Below are 18,489 nucleotides of genomic sequence, written 5' to 3' on the forward strand. Positions count from 1 at the left end.
CTCCTGGGCTGCAAGGATCAGGCCTTCTGTCTCCTTCTTCAGGGTCCCATTCGTGAGCCAGAGCCAGGTCTTCTATTATTATTATTATTATTATTGTTATTAATTGCCTTTGTCCTGATGTCTTGCTCCTGGGCTGAAAGGATCAGGCCTTCTGTCTCCTTCTTCAGGGTCCCATTCGTGAGCCAGAGCCAGGTCTTCTATTATTATTATTATTATTATTGTTATTAATTGCCTTTGTCCTGATGTCTTGCTCCTGGGCTGCAAGGATCAGGCCTTCTGTCTCCTTCTTCAGGGTCCCATTCGTGAGCCAGAGCCAGGTCTTCTATTATTATTATTATTATTATTGTTATTAATTGCCTTTGTCCTGATGTCTTGCTCCTGGGCTGAAAGGATCAGGCCTTCTGTCTCCTTCTTCAGGGTCCCATTCGTGAGCCAGAGCCAGGTCTTCTATTATTATTATTATTATTATTGTTATTAATTGCCTTTGTCCTGATGTCTTGCTCCTGGGCTGCAAGGATCAGGCCTTCTGTCTCCTTCTTCAGGGTCCCATTCGTGAGCCAGAGCCAGGTCTTCTATTATTATTATTATTATTATTGTTATTAATGGCCTTTGTCCTGATGTCTTGCTCCTGGGCTGCAAGGATCAGGCCTTCTGTCTCCTTCTTCAGGGTCCCATTCGTGAGCCAGAGCCAGGTCTTCTATTATTATTATTATTATTATTATTATTAATGGCCTTTGTCCTGATGTCTTGCTCCTGGGCTGCAAGGATCAGGCCTTCTGTCTCCTTCTTCAGGGTCCCATTCGTGAGCCAGAGCCAGGTCTTCTATTATTATTATTATTATTATTGTTATTAATGGCCTTTGTCCTGATGTCTTGCTCCTGGGCTGCAAGGATCAGGCCTTCTGTCTCCTTCTTCAGGGTCCCGTTCGTGAGCCAGAGCCAGGTCTTCTCCTTATCAGCTTTTCCTTCAATTTTGTCAAGGAACTTCCCATGCAGTGTTTTGTTGTGCCAGCTGTAAGCTCTAGTTTGTAGTGCGGTTTTCTTGTACTGGTATTATTATTATTATCATTATCAGCTTTTCCTTCAATTTTGTCAAGGAACTTTCCATGCAGTGTTTTGTTGTGCCAGCTGTCAGCTCTAGTTTGTAGTGCGGTTTTCTTGTACTGGTTTTTTGTCTGCTGTGCTTTGAGGAGTTTCTAATGTTTGACTTCACTCAAAGCAGGTTCTTCACTTTGCATTACATATCATTATTATTATTATTATTATTATTATTACATCCGTCTCCCAAAATCCCCGCTCTTACTTGGTTTCGAACTCGATGAGGTTGGTGTCCACTGGGGCATCTGCGTCCATCTCTGGGGCGGCTGAAGAAGAAGAAGAAGAATGTAAACAAAGCCTTATGATAAGGATGACTGAGAGAGAGGAGAAACCGGTCTGTGCCCCTCCCTCCTTCCCCAATGATGCCCCCCCCTAAGAGGGAAATGGGGGGGGGCTTCCTGGCAGGAAGTGCATGCCTTTCCCCCCTCCCCTCCCCAAAAAGAGGGTCCCAAAGGGCCCCATAGACTTACTGGGCTGCAGCTGCGGGAGGGGGGCCTGGTCCGGGGGCTTGGGGTGCATGAGCACGAAGGGCAGCTCCACCGAGACGTCGCTGTTGGGGGCACAAAAGGGCAGCGGGTGAGGAGGGGGGTCTTGTGAGAGGGTAGAGCAGAGCAACTTTTGCACAAAGACCGACATTACACATACAGATCCTGTATAACTGTTGGGAATCACCCTGGAGGACTCAAATCTAGATGTAGTTAGAGAGATGATGGGCGAGCTTTTGCACTTGGTGTGTCAAAATTCACCAAAAAAAAACCTAGCATGATTTGGGCGGTGTGTCACTTTGAGAAAAAAAACTCCATAATTTTGCAATAGGTATAGTTTAAATAACAAAAATATATTATTGTAATATATAACTGTATTTAAGAAATCAAAAACTATTTACTATCATTATTTCCATGTACAACAATCTATGGTACCTCGTGCACTTTCCACGCTGATTTCTCTCTATTGTAGTTTCAATGTAGTCATGAATAATAAATAATATAATAATAATATAATAGTAATAATATGATAATATACTACATTAAAAATAGAATAATAATAGAATGACACACACACACACAGACATATATATAAATGTAATGTGCATAATTCCCATGGAGCAAACAACAAAACCACTGGACCCAATCACACCAAATTTGGCCACAAAAGACATTAGTCATCCAATCAATCTGCATGCGGCAGCGTGTCAGCAAAAATGGCTAGGCGTGTCAGTGCTGACATGCGTGTCATAGGATGGCCATCACTGAGTTAGATAGAGGATAGAGTTAGATTGAAGGAATCCTTTCCCTGTTTCCAAAGCATGCCTAGACAGGCTTTACTGTGTTTCCCTCTATCCTGTTCACGTCACATCCCTTAGTAGAAATGTGAATCTCCAGGGACACTAACTTCTCATTGGTCAGAATGTCTTTTATGGCCACAATAAACTGGACCATGAGGTTGGAACCATTTTGGTTCAATCTCTTCTCCCTTTCTTCTTCAAGTTAACAACACGTCTCGCCATCTCTCCTGGCAAGATGTAACTATTGAGATGTTTGTTATTTTTCCTTAGAAACCAGTCTAGAGTAGACTAGACAGCTCCCAAACCTTTCCATCTACAATGGAGTTCTTTTTTCCTGAATAAATGCTTTTTGAACTTTTACTGAGACTCTGCAGTCCATTGCCATCCTAACAAGACAAAGGCTTCTCTTTGCTCGCCCCGTGTAAGTAACTGTTGCATTTGAAAGCTTTGCTTTTGCTACTCTGCTGATTTTTGGTGGAATCTCCCCCAGAGAGGGTTGAATGGAGTCTAACCGCTCAGAGATGACCACAACAAATGAGATTGGATACACAAACCAAGGGGATTCCACATCTACCCAGCACTCACACTACTCATATACACATTCGCGCATGGCATGCATCCATCACCGCTCTGCCTCCATTTCCAGAGAAGAACATCTGCACTCAAGGCTTCCCTGCAAATCCGCCACTTTCCCAATTCTTTGCCAATTCTTTGCCAACACTTTGCCCTGCCTCATGCACAGAGGAAGAACTGTTTAAAGCTACAGACAATGCGGTTGCTGTTGCCCGTCTTGGTTCTAAAATCATTTAGCTACTTGTAGCTTCCTTTACTTTATTAATTTTATACTTGTTTATTTATGCAATGCTTTGGACATGAAATAAATAAATGATCTGATGCACCCGATGCAGGCCTAACTTCAGGCTTTCCTTCTCGTCCTGCTTAATCGCTGTAGCGGTGACTTGGCACTTACAATACTTGAAATATTTCAAAAGTCCCCCAATCCCCCCTGCAGTGGCCTTTGGCCTTGGCATACCCTCCAAGGGAGACCACCAGCTTCACTTTGACCCGGTAGGAGACCAGGATGCCCAGGACCTCCTTGCTGGCACCCTCCTTCACGCTGCAAGACAATAAAGGGAAAGGGGTCAAGCGGTGACCTTTCTGTGGGGGTCTCCTTGACCACAATGACCTCATCCCCCCCCAAGGCATCTCTTCCCCCCCCCAAAAGGCCCCACACGGTCAGCTCACAAAGTGCCCCAATGACCGGTAAGATGTACAGCAAGGGGAGGGGACTGGTCTAGATGGCCTTTGGGGTTCCTCTCAAGACACTTACAAAGTAGCCCCCGAGGGAGGGGTTGTCCCCTACGTAAAAGTTAATAGTGGAAATGGAGAATAATTGAATCTACTAAATTAAATTAGCCACTTCGGGTCTTCTCGTGGAGAGAAAAAGCAGGATATAAATAAACATAATAATAATAATAATAATAATAATAATAATAATAATAATAATAATAATGGAGTGAAAAAGCAAGGTACAAATAAACATAATAATAATAATAATAATAATAATGGAGAGAAAAAGCAGGGTATAAATAACCATAATAATAATAATAATAATAATAATAATGAGAGAAAAAGCAGGGTATAAATAAACATTATTATTATTATTATTATTTTGGGGAGAAAAAGCAGGATATAATAATAATAATAATAATAATAATAATAATGGAGTGAAAAAGCAGGGTATAAATAAACCTAATAATAATAATAATGGAGAGAAAAAGCAGGGTACAAATAACCATAGTAATAATAATAATTAGAGAAAAAGCAGGGTATAAATAAACATTATTATTATTATTATTATTATTATTATTATTATTATTATTATATTTTGGAGGAGAAAAAGCAGGGTATAAATAAACATTATTATTATTATTATTATTATTATTATTATTATTATTATTATATTTTGGAGGAGAAAAAGCAGGATATAAATAAACATTATTATTATTATTATTTTGGGGGAGAAAAAGCAGGATATAAATAAACATAATAATAATACAGTAATACAGTAGAGTCTCACTTATCCAACATAAACGTGCCAGCAGTACTGCGTATTGAACTACTTTTTCAGTCAAATTTGTTGTATAACATGATGTTTTGGTGCTTCATTTGTAAAATCATAACCTAATTTGATGTTTAATAGGCTTTTCCTTAATGCCTCCTTATTATCCAACATATTCGCTTATCCAACATTCTGCCGGCCCGTTTATGTTGGATAAGTGAGACTCTACTGTAATAATAATACAGTAATAGTAATAATTTTGGAGAGATAAAGCAGGGTATGAAGACGACGAAGAAGGAGGGAAAAGGGATATTAGTTTGTCCAACAGAAGAATTCCTGGAGGTAAAAGCATCCAGGCTGCGGACAAGCCTTGGCCCAAAAGGGGTTGGTCTAGATGGCCTTTGGGGCCCCCTCCCAACACTCAATACACTTTCTCCCTGGGAAGGCTTTGCACCCTACATAAATGTTAATAGTGGTAATTGAGAATAATCTAATCTACTGAATTAAGTAAGCCACTTTGAGTCTCCTTTTAGGGGGACCCCAAAGGGGGCTGGTCTAGATGGCCTTTGGGGCCCCCTCCCAACCGGGAATGCTCTTCTGCAGGCTTGGGTGGGGGTCTTCTCACATGGTGGAGGAGGCCAGGTTGGTGTCCTCGTGCTTGAGCTTCCCGTCCAGGGCCAGGCCGCGCTTCTCCCGGTTGTTGCTCAGGAGCGGCGTCAGCGTGTAGACCTTGCAGAAGGTGGAACTGGCCGCCACCTGGTCGCTGCGGAGGGAAAGCGGGGGGAACGGTGAGAAGGGAGGGGGGCACCACCAGGACCCCCCAATGAAGGGGCACATTGCTCTCCCGTTTCCTCCCATAAGCCTCTATACAGCCCTGGCTATGCTGCGCTCTTGTAGAGAGACCAAACATGCCAGTTGTGGTTTCTAATGTGGGGCTAGATGCCCTCTGGAGAGCCCTTCCCGTTCTCAGACTCTATCGCTTTCCATTATTATTATTATTATTATTATTATTATTATTATTATTATTATATAACATTAATATAATATTACAATTATCAACATGCCAGTCATTGTTCCTAATGTGAGACTAGATGTTCTCTGGAGAGCCCTTCCCGTTCTCAGACTCTATCGCTTTCCATTATTAATATTATTATTATTATTATATAACATTAATATAATATTACAATTATCAACATGCCAGTCATTGCTCCTAATGTGAGACTAGATGCCCTTTGGAGAGCCCTTCCTGTTCTCAGACTCTATCGCTTTCCATTAATATTATTATTATTATTATTATTATTATTATTATTATTATATAACATTAATATAATATTACAATTATCAACATGCCAGTCATTGTTCCTAATGTGAGACTAGATGTTCTCTGGAGAGCCCTTCCCGTTCTCAGACTCTATCGCTTTCCATTATTATTATTATTATTATTATTATTATTATATAACATTAATATAATATTACAATTATCAACATGCCAGTCATTGTTCCTAATGTGAGACTAGATGCCCTTTGGAGAGCCCTTCCCATTCTGAGACTCTATCGCTTTCCATTATTATTATTATTATTATTATATAACATTAATATAATATTACAATAAACAACATGCCAGTCATTGTTCCTAATGTGAGACTAGATGTTCTCTGGAGAGCCCTTCCCGTTCTCAGACTCTATCGCTTTCCATTATTATTATTATTATTATTATATAACATTAATATAATATTACAATTATCAACATGCCAGTCATTGTTCCTAATGTGAGACTAGATGCCCTTTGGAGAGCCCTTCCTGTTCTCAGACTCTATCGCTTTCCATTATTATTATTATTATTATTATTATTATTATTATATAACATTAATATAATATTACAATTATCAACATGCCAGTCATTGTTCCTAATGTGAGACTAGATGCCCTTTGGAGAGCCCTTTCTGTTCTCAGACTCTATCGCTTTCCATTATTATTATTATTATTATTATTATATAACATTAATATAATATTACAATTATCAACATGCCAGTCATTGTTCCTAATGTGAGACTAGATGTTCTCTGGAGAGCCCTTCCTGTTCTCAGACTCTATCGCTTTCCATTATTATTATTATTATTATTATTATATAACATTAATATAATATTACAATTATCAACATGCCAGTCATTGTTCCTAATGTGAGACTAGATGCCCTTTGGAGAGCCCTTCCCATTCTGAGACTCTATCGCTTTCCATTATTATTATTATTATTATTATATAACATTAATATAATATTACAATTATCAACATGCCAGTCATTGTTCCTAATGTGAGACTAGATGTTCTCTGGAGAGCCCTTCCCGTTCTCAGACTCTATCGCTTTCCATTATTATTATTATTATTATATAACATTAATATAATATTACAATTATCAACATGCCAGTCATTGTTCCTAATGTGAGACTAGATGCCCTTTGGAGAGCCCTTCCCGTTCTCAGACTCTATCGCTTTCCATTATTATTATTATTATTATTATTATTATTATTATTATTATTATTATATAACATTAATATAATATTACAATTATCAACATGCCAGTCATTGTTCCTAATGTGAGACCAGATGCCCTTTGGAGAGCCCTTCCTGTTCTCAGACTCTATCGCTTTCCATTATTATTATTATTATTATATAACATTAATATAATATTACAATTATCAACATGCCAGTCATTGTTCCTAATGTGAGACTAGATGTTCTCTGGAGAGCCCTTCCTGTTCTCAGACTCTATCGCTTTCCATTATTATTATTATTATTATTATTATTATTATTATTATTATATAACATTAATATAATATTACAATTATCAACATGCCAGTCATTGTTCCTAATGTGAGACTAGATGCCCTTTGGAGAGCCCTTCCCGTTCTCAGACTCTATCGCTTTCCATTATTATTATTATTGTTATTATATAACATTAATATAATATTACAATTATCAACATGCCAGTCATTGTTCCTAATGTGAGACTAGATGCCCTTTGGAGAGCCCTTCCCATTCTGAGACTCTATCGCTTTCCATTATTATTATTATTATTATATAACATTAATATAATATTACAATTATCAACATGCCAGTCATTGTTCCTAATGTGAGACTAGATGCCCTTTGGAGAGCCCTTCCTGTTCTCAGACTCTATCGCTTTCCATTATTATTATTATTATTATTATTATTATTATTATTATTATTATTATTATTATTATATAACATTAATATAATATTACAATTATCAACATGCCAGTCATTGTTCCTAATGTGAGACTAGATGCCCTTTGGAGAGCCCTTCCCGTTCTCAGACTCTATCGCTTTCCATTATTATTATTATTATTATTATTATTATTATTATTATTATATAACATTAATATAATATTACAATTATCAACATGCCAGTCATTGTTCCTAATGTGAGACTAGATGTTCTCTGGAGAGCCCTTCCCGTTCTCAGACTCTATTGCTTTCCATTATTATTATTATTATTATTATTATATAACATTAATATAATATTACAATTATCAACATGCCAGTCATTGTTCCTAATGTGAGACTAGATGCCCTTTGGAGAGCCCTTCCCATTCTCAGACTCTATCGCTTTCCATTATTATTATTATTATTATATAACATTAATATAATATTACAATTATCAACATGCCAGTCATTGTTCCTAATGTGAGACTAGATGTTCTATGGAGAGCCCTTCCTGTTCTCAGACTCTATCGCTTCCTATTATTATTATTATTATTATATAACATTAATATAATATTACAATTATCAACATGCCAGTCATTGTTCCTAATGTGAGACTAGATGCCCTTTGGAGAGCCCTTCCCGTTCTCAGACTCTATCGCTTTCCATTATTATTATTATTATTATTATTATTATTATTATTATTATAAAACATTAATATAATATTACAATTATCAACATGCCAGTCATTGTTCCTAATGTGAGACTAGATGCCCTTTGGAGAGCCCTTCCTGTTCTCAGACTCTATCGCTTTCCATTATTATTATTATTATTATTATAAAACATTAATATAATATTACAATTATCAACATGCCAGTCATTGTTCCTAATGTGAGACTAGATGCCCTTTGGAGAGCCCTTCCCGTTCTCAGACTCTATCGCTTTCCATTATTATTATTATTATTATTATAAAACATTAATATAATATTACAATTATCAACATGCCAGTCATTGTTCCTAATGTGAGACTAGATGCCCTTTGGAGAGCCCTTCCCGTTCTCAGACTCTATCGCTTTCCATTATTATTATTATTATTATTATTATTATTATTATTATTATTATAAAACATTAATATAATATTACAATTATCAACATGCCAGTCATTGTTCCTAATGTGAGACTAGATGCCCTTTGGAGAGCCCTTCCTGTTCTCAGACTCTATCACTTCCTATTATTATTATTATTATTATTATTATTATTAATCATAATATTATTATATGATTGTTATGATAGTATTATAATTATATTATTAATACAAAATAATAATAATAATAATAATAATAATAATAATAATAATAATAATAATAATAATTGTAGGCGGATTAATATATTTTATTATTGTTATGAACGTATTATTATTATATAATGTTATAATAAAGTTTTATTGTTATGATAGTATTATAATTATATTATTACAACATAATTATTATTATTATTGTGTGCTGATTAATATATTATTATATTATTGTTATGATTGTATTATTATTATATAATATTATAATAACATCATATTGTTATGATATAATTATAATTATATTATTACAACAACAACATAATAATAATAACAATAATTGTAGGCTGATTAATATATTATTGTTATGATAGTATTACTATGTAATATTATAATAACATCATATTGTTATGATAGTATTATAATTATATTATTATTACAACAACAACATAATAATAATAATAACAACAACAACAATAATTGTAGGCTGATTCGTATATTATTACATTATTGTTATGATAGTATAATTATTTTATTATGATAACATAATAATAATAATAATAATAATAATAATAATAATAATAATTATTATTATTATTATTATTATTATTATTATTATTGTAGGCTCATGCTTTTATGCCAAGCCACTTTGAATCTCCTTCGGGACAGATAAAGCAAGGTATAAATAAATAGAATAATAATAACAATAATAATAGGATTCCATATTTGTTGTTATTAAGCATAGGCTGGGTGGCCAACTGCCAGGAGGGATCAGATTGTGCTTTTCCCATCTGGAAGAAAAGGGCTGGGCTGGATGACCTCTAGAAGTCCCAACTCTAAGAATGTACGATTCCATAGCCCTGTTTCACCATGAACCCGCAAATGAGTCTGGATGGCCATCTGTCGGGAGGGCTTGGCTTGTGCTTTCCCTGCATGGAGGCAGAAGGGGTCTGGATGGGCTCTTGGGGTCCCTTCCAATGAGGATCACGTTGAGCATGGGAAGCGGCGGTTTGCGCACTCACTCCTGCTCGATCTGGGCCACGGGACACATGTACTGCGCGGTGCTGAAGAGGCAGATGTCCGCGTATTGCCGCACTGCAGGGTCGGAAGGAAATGAAGACGAACATGTCAAGGGCAGGAAACAGACCCAAACACAAACATAATACTGTAATACCAATAATAATAAATAATAATAATAATAATAATAATAATAATAATAATAATAATATCCCCCTCCGCAGGTGCCACCAGCAGCAAAGAACTGGTGGGATCACAATCCTGCAAAAGTCTTGGAAAATGAGCACACAAAGATACTGTGGGACTTCCGAGCATGTGAACAACTCTTTTGCCAAGTTCATCGAAGTATTTAATTACAGGCAGTTTAATTAATTATAGGCAATGTCCGTCGCCTGGGTCATTCCTACCTGACACTTTGACCTTTTTGACACTCTTGCTGGAATTGTTGGTGACGTGGACGTTGACGCTGACCGGCTCTCCGTGGTAATAGAGCTACAAAGGGGGGGGTGGGTGTGAGATATAGGAAGGGTCAGGGGTCTTGCAGGAAAAGGGACACTCCACCCCACCCCAATGGAGGGACCCCATCCTCGGCACCTCCTTGTCCAGAGAGGCCTCCAGGTGAAGTGACCGGTCGGACATCAGGAAGTGGCGGGTGGTCTCGGCCATGGGCTGCGGGCCGGACTTCTCCGGGGCGTACTGGACCTTGCGGATGACCAGGCGGACGGAGTTCCTGGGCATGGACAGAGTGCAAGGAGGAGAAGTGAGGAGATGAAATTGTATGCGTCTACACAGGGGATTTAACCCAGTTTGAGACCACTTTCCGCTGCCCACTGCCATTCGGTGCCTCCCCCAACTCCAACTCCCAGGATTCCATAGCACGGAGCCGTGGGCAGCGGAAAGTGGTCTCAAACTGGGTTAAATTCCCAGTGTAGACGCACCCAGTTTCTTCATCACGATTCCGTCATGATCTCAGACCCGATTGTTTATCTTGGTTAAACGTTAACGGATGTGCTATAGAGATAAAGATAGACGGCGCCAGGAGCAAGGCAGCACCACCCGCCCCTCCCGGCAGATGGCCACGCAGCTTCTTAATCACAGCATCCTAGAGATAAGAAAAGGCTCCCAAAGGACATTGTCATGATCTCCAATCTTTGACAAAGAACAGATGCCAGGCATAAAACGGGCCGGCCATAAAACCTCCATTACCCTCTGGTATGTGAGAGCCCCTATATAAATGGGCCAAAGAGAAGGTTCTGGGATTCTGTACAATGAAACCTGTTGGAATCTACCAGCGTGTGTCTTGGTGCTTTTTCTGGTGGAAGACTGACCCACAACACAACTGGGAGAAGAGAACCCAACAATCCATAAAACCTCAATTACCCTCTGGTATGTGAGAGCCCCTATATAAATGGGCCAAAGAGAAGGTTCTGGGATTCTGTACAATAAAACTTGTTGGAATCTACCAGCGTGTGTCTTGGTGCTTTTTCTGGTGGAAGACTGACCCACAACACAACTGGGAGAAGAGAACCCGACAGAAGGAAGACACCATCCAATCCCTCCCAACAGATGGCCATCCAACCTCTGCTTAATGACTTCCAGGGAAGTTGGTAGGTAGATAAATAGACAGATAGACAGATAGAGGGTCATCCAACCTAAAGGCCATCTTGTCCACCCCCTTCTCCTGTAAAGAGAGACACCATTGAAACCTTCCCGACAGATGGCCATCCAGTTTTGTAATCATGACACCATCCAATCCCTCTCAACAGATGGCCATCCAGCTCCGTAATCATAGCATCCTAGAGTTGGGAGAGGCTCCCAAAGGTCATCAAGTCTACTTCCTTCTGCCATAAAGGAAGGCACCATCAAAACCTTCTCAACAGATGGCCATCCAGCCTCTGTTTAATGACCTAAAGGGAAGTAGATGGATAGATACTTTAGACAGAATCCTAGTTGGAAGGGACCCCCAAAGGCCATCCAGTCCAAGTCTCTTCTGCCTAAGGAAGACATCATCTGATCCCTCCTGATAGATGACCAACCAGCTTTTACTTAATAATAATAATAATAATAATAATAATAATAATAATAATAATAATAAGCCTTTGGGAGCCATTAAATCTTCAGGATTCTATTATTATTATTATTATTATTATTATTATTATTATTATTATTATTATTATTTATCCTGAAGTTTGAAGGGCCTTCCAAAGGCCATCCAATCCAAACCTCTTCTGACAATAAGACACCATCTGATCCCTCCTGACAGATGACCAACCAGCCTCTGCTTAATAATAATAATAATAATGATAATAATAATAATAATAATAATAATAATAATGGCCTTTGGGGAGCCCTTCAAACTCCAGGATTCTATTATTATTATTATTATTATTATTATTATTATTATTATTATAATCCTGAAGGGCCCCGCACAAAGGAGATCTAGTCCAAACCTCTTCTGCCAATAAGGAAGACACCATCTGATCCCTCCTGACAGATGACCAACCAGCCTCTGCTTAATAATAATGATAATAATAATAATAATAATAATAGAATCCTGGAGTTAGAAGGGTCCCGCAAAGGCCATGCAGTCCAGCTGCCTTCTATCTGCCAGGAAGGAAGACACCATCCGATCCCTCCCAACAGACGCCCACCTGTCTACACTCCAGGAGACTGTTTACCTTTTATGAATCTTCTCATCGAGGTTTTTGGCACAAAACGCCCGGATCTCAAAATCGACCCCGCAGGCCTTCCCGGTGTCTTCCGGGCCCGGCTGCAGCGTCACCGAACAGGGCAGGTTCTGAGGGATCTGCGGGAGTAGATTATGGAAAGACACCATCCAACCTCTCCCGACAGAGGCCCATCCAGCCATAGAACTGGGAGCTTTCTCATTGGGAGAATTTTTAGAATGCTTTTACTCATTTTATGATAATTCTAATAAATAACTCTCATAGAATCCTAGGGGTGGAAGGGACCCCCAAAGGTCATCCAGTTGTACTCCCTTCAATCAGGAAGGAAGACACAATCCAAGCCCTCCTGACAGAGGGCCATCCAGTCATAGATATGATAGATATATCCACCTATATATATTTATTACAGAATTCTAGAGGTGGAAAATGACCCCCAAAGGTCATCTAGTTGTACTCCCTTCAATCAGGAAGGAAGACACAATCCAAGCCCTCCTGACAGAGGGCCAACCAGCCATAGATATGATTGAGAAAGAGAAATAAATAGACATGATATGACTATGTGTGTGTGTGTGTGTGTGTGATACATATATCACGGAATCCTAGAGATGGAAGATATGGCCAGGAAGGAAGACACAATCCAAGTCGTCCCAGCAGATGGCCTTCTAGCCATAGATATAATAGATGTAACTGGGAGATATATACACACACACATATGCATACACACCCACACATATATGCAGCATAAAAGAATTCTAGAGGTGGAAGGGACCCCCAAAGGCCATCCAGTCCTACTCCCTTCTACCAGGAAGGAAGACACAATCCAAGCCCTCCTGACAGAGGGCCAACCAGCCATAGATATAATAGATGTAACTGGGAGATATATATATATACACACACACACACTCACACACCCACCCACACATATATATAATAGAATACTATAGGTGGAAGGGACCCCCAAAGGCCATCCAGTCCTACTCCCTTCTACCAGGAAGGAAGACACAATCCAAGCCCTCCTGACAGAGGGCCATCCAGCCATAGATGTGACAGATATAATTGGGAGAGACAGGCAAATAGATAGCGCATATCACATACAATCCTAAGGGTGGAAGAGACCCCCAAAGGCCATCCAGTCCAACCCCCTTCAGCCAGGCAAGAAGAACACAACCAAATCCCTCCGGACGGATGGCCATCCATTGCAACATTTCCCTCTTACATCATGCCTAAGGCCCTCCCGCCTTGTGCAGAGAACAAAGAGGGGCAATCATGACAATAATAATAATAATAATAATAATAATAATAATAATAATAATAATAGTAATGGTGTTGTGCTCACGATGAATCCGAAGGGGTGTGCGTTGGAGCCGAGCTTGCGGAGGAGCCTCTCCTGGAGGCGGGAGAGGGGCTCCTTGGGGGTCTCCTGGGCCGGGGGGAAGGCCTGCCACGAGGCCAGGAAGAGGTCCTTCCGGAAGGACAGGCCCAGCACGTCCAGGTCCTCGCGCCCGTACCGGAAGGCGCACGTCAGCGTCACAAACACTGCAAAGAACAGCGGGCGCAAGTCAGGCACAAGGACGCAAATACACAAGACCCAGAAGAACCATTCAGAGCTGGAAGACACGGCAGGAAGAACACATCGGTGGTGGTTGCTGTTGTTGTTGTTGTTCTAGAGCCGGCACGGGCCAACTTCAGCCCTCCCTCCAGGTGTTTTGGACTGCAACTCCCATGGTATGGTATGGTAATATCTATATATATATATATAAAAGAGGGATGGCATCACGGCGACCCACAAAACAACAAAACTACAGGCCCCCCAACCTCGAAATTTGACAACACAACCCATCATCCACTCCTCTAGGTTGATACAACAAAAAAGAAAAGAAAAATAAAGTCCTAATTACAGGGAGAGGAATAATAGTTTTTATCCAATTGCTGCCAGTTGGAAGGCTAAGCTCCGCCCACTTGGTCTCCTAGCAACCCACTCAGCCCAGAGGACAGGCACAGTTAGGCCTCACTTAGGCCTCTTCCACAGATTATCAGATTTTAACTGGATTATATGGCAGTGTAGACTCAAGGCCCTTCCACACAGTTATATAACCCATTTAGAATCTTATATTATCTGCTTTGAACTGGATTATCTTGACTCCACACTGCCATATAATCCACTTCAGTGTGCATACTAAACATAAAGACAACCATACAATAGACATTCAATACCAGCACTACCTCAACAATTTCTCACCACCAGACAATGCCACAGCAACGCGTGGCCGGGCACAGCTAGTATATATATAAAAGAGTGATGGTATCACGGCGACCCACAAAACAACAAAACTACAGGCCCCCCAACCTCGAAATTTGACAGCACAACCCATCATCCACGCCTCTAGGTTGATACCACAAAAAGAAAAAAAAATAAAGTCCTAATTAGAGGGAGAGGAATAATTGCTTTTATCCAATTGCTGCCAGTTAGAAGGCTAAGCTCCGCCCACTGGGTCTCCTAGCAACCCAATAAAAAATAATAAAAAACGCTAAAAATAATTAAAAACACTAAAAAATTAATACAATGAAATACTATAATAACAGAAAATAACTAAAAATAATACAAGAAAACAATAACATGTAATAAATAAAAAGATAACTTACAATAAAAATAATTTAAAAATACAAATAACGTCAAATAAAAATTACACAACAATTTTAACCAATACCACCACCACTTTGCCACAGCAACGCGGGGCCGGGCACGGCTAGTTATGATATAATATATATGAACTGATTAGGGGCTGCGGTGGTGGTGCAGTGGCTGACACCACTGGGCTGCGGAACTCGCTGACCGAAAGATCGGTGGTTCAAATTCATGGGGTGGGGTGAGCTCCTGCTGTTGGCCCCAGCTTCTGCCAACCTAGCAGTTCAAAAACATGCAAAAGTGGTAATATAATATGATATAATTTACATCAGGGGTCCCCAAACTAAGGCCCGGGGGCCGGATGCGGCCCTCCGAGGTCATTTACCTGGCCCCCGCCCTCAGTTTTATAATATAATATATTGTATATGCATATAATATTGATAATAATATTATAATGTAATACAATATAACTCTAATAATAATACCATATTATAATAATAATTATATATTCTATATTACATATAATATTACTAATAATATTACAGTATAGTGGTATAGTTCAATATAGTAATATATAATGCTAATATTGTGCTATGCTAATAATATAATATATTGTATGTACATATCATTTGTAAGCCACTCTGAGTCCCCTTTGGGGTGAGAAGGGTGTGATACAAATGTAGTAAATAAATGCAGTAAAAAAAATAATAAATAAATTCTAGACTTAGGCTCACCCAAAATCTGAAATGACTTGAAGGCACACAACAACAACAACAACAACCACAACCCTAATTAACTATCTCATTGGCCAGAAGCAGGACCACACTTCCCATTGAAATCCTGATAAATCTATGTTGGTTAAAATTGTTTTTATTTTTAAATATTGTATTGTTCTTTCATTGTTCTTGTTGTTGTTGTTGTTTTTGCACTACAAATAAGACATATGCAGTTTGCATCGGAATTTGTTTGTATTTTTTTTTTCAAATGATAATCTGGCCCCTCAACAGTCTGAAGGATTGTGGACCGGCCCTCGGCTTAAAAAGTTTGGGGACCCCTGATTTACATGAACCAATTAAAAACATTGACTACTTGCGTTGGATAATACAGGATGTTGGATAAGGGAGACTCTACTGTACATCCTGATTAGAGATGTTTGTACAGAAAAGGTTGCCTAAGGACGGAAGGAATAGTTACGGTGAGGGAAATGCCGTTGTTTTCCAGTCCTTTTTTCTTTTTGAAATATAGTTTAGATCTGATCTGATCCCCTGAGGGAGGGGCTTCAATGCTGAAGTAACACCCCCCCGCCCCCCGCTCCTTTGACTGGGAAGGCCTTGACTCCAGAGTAAGCCCATTTGGAAGCCGTGCCTGGACGTGAGGCTCGTGGGTTCTATTGCGTAAAGAAATCCTTGCAAAGTTGCTGAGCTTCTGCAGAGGCAAGCCACGCCTCAAACAATGTATCGGTTTGCTGGCAGATGGCTGGGTTTGTTAGTTGGGAATCTGGGCTTGCAGGGAGAGAACGGAAAGACAGGCTCTCTAGCTACGGTCAAGTACAGTAGAGTCTCACTTATCCAACATAAACAGGCCGGCAGAATGTTGGATAAGCGAATATGTTGGATAATAAGGAGGGATTAAGGAAAAGCCTATTACACATCAAATTAGGTTATGATTTTACAAATAAAGCACCAAAACATCATGTTTAACTACAAATTTGAAAGAAAAAGTAGTTCAATACGCAATAATGTTATGTTGTAATTACTGTATTGACTAATTTAGCACCAAAATATCACGATGTATTGAAAACATTGACTACAAAAATGCGTTGGATAATCCAGAACGTTGGATAAGCGAGTGTTGGATAAGTGAGATTCTACTGTAGCAGTTTTAAATATGCGATGCTGTATATATTGAATGCTGATTGATTAGTTATTGATCCTATGCAACTACAAGGACATTGTACGATTGCTGAACTGTTTATTTGACTTATTTATTTATTTTATTTATTACAATAAATATAAATAATAAATCTATATATATAAAAGGGTAATGAAATTTCGGCCTAGGACAAAACAACAAAACTACACATCCCGGAAACACTAAACTTGGCAGCACAATCCCTCATCCATGCCTCTATGTTCATACCCTGTTTCCCCGAAAATAAGACAGGGTCTTATATTAATTTTTGCTCCCAAAGATGCACTAGGTCTTATTTTCAGGGGATGTCTTATTTTTCCATGAAGAAGAGCTCACATTTATTGTTGAACAACAAAATGAACATTTATTATATACTGTAAAGTAGTTGTCATCACAAACCAGCATAACCAGACAAACTATGAATCCTGTCAAGAATTTCTTGTTACTACCATTATTTACATGTGCAACAATCTATGGTACCTCTTGCAGTTTAGGTTTCACAAGGTTTCCATGCTGATTTCTCTCTATTCTAGTTTCAATGTAGTCATGAATGATGAATAATATAATATACTATAATAATAATATGATAATATAATAATAATATAATGATATACAATATATTAATGAGATAATATAATAGGATATAAAAATAACAGAATATGATAATAATATGGTATTAATAGGATAATATAATAATGGGATATAATAACAGAATAGCATAATAATATAATAATAATAGAATAATATAATAGAATAACAGAATGGAATAGAATGATATAAAATATATTAATAGGATAATATAATATGGAATATAATAATAAAACAGAATATGCTAATAATAATAAAATAATAATATGATAATATAATAGAATGATAGTATAGAATATAATGATATAAAATATATTAATAGGAAAATATAAAATAGAATATAATAATAACAGAATAATATAATAATATGAAAATATAATAGAATAATAATAGAATAATAATATAATGATATAATAATAATAGAAAAAATATAATATAATGATATAAAATATATTAATAGGATAATATAATAATGGGATATAATAATAGTAACAGATATGATGATAATAATATGGTAATAGAATAATAGTATAAAATAATCAGTTTCATGGCATAGGATTGGAATAAGGATGAGAGGAGAATCCCTATGCGTCCTGTACCTTTAAGAAACAGAAAGAGCAGGAAAGCCCTCTTCCTTCCTTCCCTCCCTCCTTCCCTTGCCCTGGCTCCAGGAGCCAATCAGAAGCCTTGGGGGCGAAGCTAG

At 38.2% G+C, this 18,489-nt stretch overlaps 1 protein-coding gene across 1 annotated transcript in view; it reads right to left on the reverse strand.

The window, feature by feature from the left end:
* arrb2 (arrestin beta 2) overlaps nt 1-18,489 on the reverse strand; it is a 50,038-nt gene that overhangs the window by 5,999 nt on the left and 25,550 nt on the right. The window contains exons 5-13 of the mRNA XM_062957540.1: nt 13,998-14,197; nt 12,653-12,780; nt 10,569-10,704; nt 10,382-10,466; nt 9,980-10,052; nt 5,070-5,207; nt 3,416-3,499; nt 1,568-1,647; nt 1,303-1,363 (exon numbers count right to left, since the gene is read on the reverse strand). Coding sequence (XP_062813610.1) covers nt 1,303-1,363; nt 1,568-1,647; nt 3,416-3,499; nt 5,070-5,207; nt 9,980-10,052; nt 10,382-10,466; nt 10,569-10,704; nt 12,653-12,780; nt 13,998-14,197 — 985 coding nt within the window. The remainder of the gene's footprint in view (nt 1-1,302; nt 1,364-1,567; nt 1,648-3,415; nt 3,500-5,069; nt 5,208-9,979; nt 10,053-10,381; nt 10,467-10,568; nt 10,705-12,652; nt 12,781-13,997; nt 14,198-18,489) is intronic.

This window comes from Anolis carolinensis, chromosome 6 (assembly GCF_035594765.1).
Source record: "Anolis carolinensis isolate JA03-04 chromosome 6, rAnoCar3.1.pri, whole genome shotgun sequence".
In the NCBI taxonomy this organism is placed as follows: Eukaryota; Metazoa; Chordata; class Lepidosauria; order Squamata; family Dactyloidae; genus Anolis; species Anolis carolinensis.